Genomic DNA, 3,318 nt, shown 5'->3' with positions numbered 1-3,318 from the left:
ATCTGACTATCTGTATCATCGAGTTGCTGCTTACTCTAGCCGACTAGCTAGCGCGTACCCCGGATGTGATACGTGTAGGCGACTGAGTGGAGAGCGTGCGCCGTGTACTACCTACTCTCTTCCGCAAGTTGTCGCTAGAAATCTATTGCCGCTGAACGCGAGAGGTGAAGAAAAGCTGGAAGATAGATGAACCCAGGGGCCAGGGAACGTCTGTGAACAGCGACAGAGAAAACTGACGCAAACCAGATGGTCTTGGAATGGAACGGGTCACCTGACAGAGGCTGGTCAAGGAATTATCGCACGCACACCAATGCCCAGAGCGCCGGCGTGTGCGACTCGTTCGCCGGCCGGCCTATATAACGCACCCGGTCGACCAGCGCGGACGCGACAAAGCCGATCGCGTTCAACGCGTAGCTAGCTGCACCGATCCGGTTTCCATTTCTCCAGTTTCCGACGTCATGGCATCGATGCCCGCCGACGAGAAGAGCCTCCGCGCCATGGAGGACGGGAGCGGTAGTGGTGGGGGTGGTAAGAAGGTCAGCAGGTGGCCAGGGTACATCCACTTCATCTTCCTCCTCACAGTCGTCATGTGCGCGCTCGTCTACGCCCCGCGGTTCCTGGCGCCTTCTTTGACATCCGTAGCCGGCGTCGACTTCTTCAAGCCGCTGCCATCGTCGTTGGGTAGAGTGGAAGGAGGACAGGGACAAAGCGTCCACAGTGGCGGCGGTAATGCCGTCGACGAGGAGGCACTGGTTCTCGACAATCAGGTGGGCTCCCCGTGCGCGTCGATGCCCAGCCACGGCATCTGCTGCGACCGCACCGACTTCAACACGGACGTCTGCTTCATGGCCGGCGACGTGCGCACGGACGCCGCGTCCCTGTCCTTCCTGCTCTTCCCGCCGTCTCACGCCACGCCCAACCCCAACGCCACCGTGGTTATCGAGGAGCGGGTGCGTCCCTACACGCGCAAGTGGGAGCGGCACCTCATGGAACGGATCCACGAGGTGCGCCTCCGCGCGCCCACGCCGGAGGAGACCGCGTCCGAGCGGCACCGGTGCGACGTGGTCCACGACGCACCGGCGCTGGTCATGACCGCTGGAGGGTACACGGGCAACCTGTTCCACGCCTTCAACGACGCGTTCCTGCCGGCGTGGCTCACGGTGCAGCACCTCCGCCGCCGCGTCGTGCTCGCCGTCCTCGCGTACAACCCGTGGTGGGCCGGCACGTTCCAGGAGCTCGTCTCCGGCCTCTCGGACCACCACGTGGTCGACCTCCTCCACGACAAGCGGACGCACTGTTTCCCGGGTGCAATCGTCGGGACCCGCTTCCACGGCATCCTCGCCGTCCACCCCGAGAGGACACGCGACAACCGCACCCTCGCGGACTTCCACAACTTCCTCGCTGACGCCTACAAAGACGACGCCGCCGCCGTCAAGCCGCTGGAGCGTGGCGCGGCGACGAACACGTCTCCACGGCGTCCGAGGTTGGGGATCGTGTCGCGGAAGGGGACGCGGGTGATCGAGAACGAGGCGGCCGTGGCGCAGCTTGCGTCGTCCGTGGGGTTCGACGTGTCGATCCTCGAGACGGCGAACGGCGCGCCGCTGTCGTCGGAGTACGCAGCCATAAGCGTGCTCGACGTGCTCTTAGGCGTGCACGGGGCCGACCTGACGAAGCTCCTGTTCCTCTGCCCCGGCCGCGCCGCGCTCCTCCAGGTGGCCCCGCTCGGCGTGCCGCCGATCGCGCGAGGGTGCTACTCGGAAGCGTGCGGCATGATGGAGGTTCACTACGAGCAGTACGATGTGGTGGCAAACGAGAGCTCGCTGCGGCGGCGGTACGCGGCGGACGACGTGGTGCTGACCGACCCGGAGAAGGCGAAGCAGAAGGGTGGGTGGGAGATCACCGCGCGCGTGTACCTCGGCGGCCAGAACGTGAGCCTGGACTTGGGCAGGTTCGGGGACACGCTGAGGAAGTTGCACTCCCGCGCCATGCGGCTGCCGGCGGCGGCGTAGATGCATCGTGCATGCATGGCTTCGCCCGTTCGCGGATACGTGCAATGGGTTTGCCGACGAGCTGCTCATTCATTCTTGGAGGTAGGTCCGGCGGCAGCGGTCGGAGATGTACATGACAGGGTGCCGGACGGTAACCGTTTTATTTTGTTTATTCTTGTTGGCCACCAAATATATATAGCACGTGGAATACTTTGATATATATAGGACAGCTTTGGATATTTCGATGCGTTTGGGAAATGAGGACGCGCTTATGGTGACAAACTTAACGGCATTTGTTGTGGCCGCCGGCCGGCACAGTCAGGTGATGCTGGTTTAGTTTGGTTTTCTGCAGCGTGCCGCGTGCAGGCAGCCGGCGGCATACATATGGAATGGTGCATTTGTTCTGCTTCTATATCTTTAGGATGCCAATACGACATTTTTTTAATTGTCGGGAAAGAGGAACTAATGGCGTGTATAATGATAGGAAAGAAGACACGCTTTCTCTTAGCAGTTCACCTCATCAGAAGAAACCAATTAATATAATTGGTACAATAAATTATCTTACGACTATTTGTCATCTAAAGCAATACTCAAATGGAATTGAGCAATACTCAAGTGGGAGTATATGAGAACTAATTAAATTTTAATAACAGAATTAAGTTGCCAAGGAGAGACAAATGATACAACAAAGAAAATAGACTTCCCTTATTCAGAAGAACATCTCTTATCGAAGGAAAGACAACTTTTTTGTTCATTCTCTTCTGTCCAACTAACCAAAAATCTGATGTTGCAAAGGTAAGGCAGACATCACCCCACTGTAAATGTCCTAACTACTAGCCAATAATGATGTGTGTCATTCATTGTCGAGAAATATGTCAGCATCTACATGGCCAAATTAGATTGCTCATGCTGGCAGCGCAAGGAGTATGAAGGTGTATTCAAACAAATACCAAGGTTCAAAACAAAAATTGTATAAATATATTTCATATTATGTCACATACATGATACAACCCACTAGGCAACTACGATACCCAGCGTCCCACCCAACGGCCCCAAGCATCTTTGTCCCATCGTGTTCAAGTCTCGACCTGACGTGCACAAAGCGTTAACCCTAACAACAGGGAGGTGGCGAGCCAAAGTTTTGAAAGCTGCCATGCTTAGTGTTGAAGACACAAAGCAAAAAAATTGCAAGGCGGTCTAGAAGAAATACACATGAGAAACACGTGATGGTTTTGCTCCCTCGTTATGTGGCTTTTAGGCTTATAGTTCTGTTTCATGGAAATGCTATCATGTTTAGATCTTTATCTGTTATAAGATCGAAGTTTTCTAG

General features: G+C 55.9%; 1 protein-coding gene across 1 annotated transcript; it reads left to right on the top strand.

Annotated features, from left to right (window-relative positions):
- The first annotated feature begins 268 nt into the window (after window positions 1–268).
- LOC127345855 (xylan glycosyltransferase MUCI21-like) lies at window positions 269–2,208 on the top strand. The gene has a single exon (XM_051372385.2). It carries the CDS (start codon window positions 459–461, stop codon window positions 2,007–2,009), a length of 1,551 nt encoding a protein of 516 aa, XP_051228345.1. The 5' UTR covers window positions 269–458; the 3' UTR covers window positions 2,010–2,208.
- Window positions 2,209–3,318: the final 1,110 nt, after the last annotated feature.

Source organism: Lolium perenne, chromosome 3, assembly GCF_019359855.2.
Source record: "Lolium perenne isolate Kyuss_39 chromosome 3, Kyuss_2.0, whole genome shotgun sequence".
NCBI classification, from domain to species: domain Eukaryota; kingdom Viridiplantae; phylum Streptophyta; class Magnoliopsida; order Poales; family Poaceae; genus Lolium; species Lolium perenne.
This window is presented reverse-complemented; position numbering and strand designations above follow the sequence as displayed.

What these genes read in the sequence shown, in the direction of transcription:
- LOC127345855 (XM_051372385.2), top strand. Translation starts at nt 459, where the DNA reads ATGGCATCGATGCCCGCCGACGAGAAGAGCCTCCGCGCCATGGAGGAC.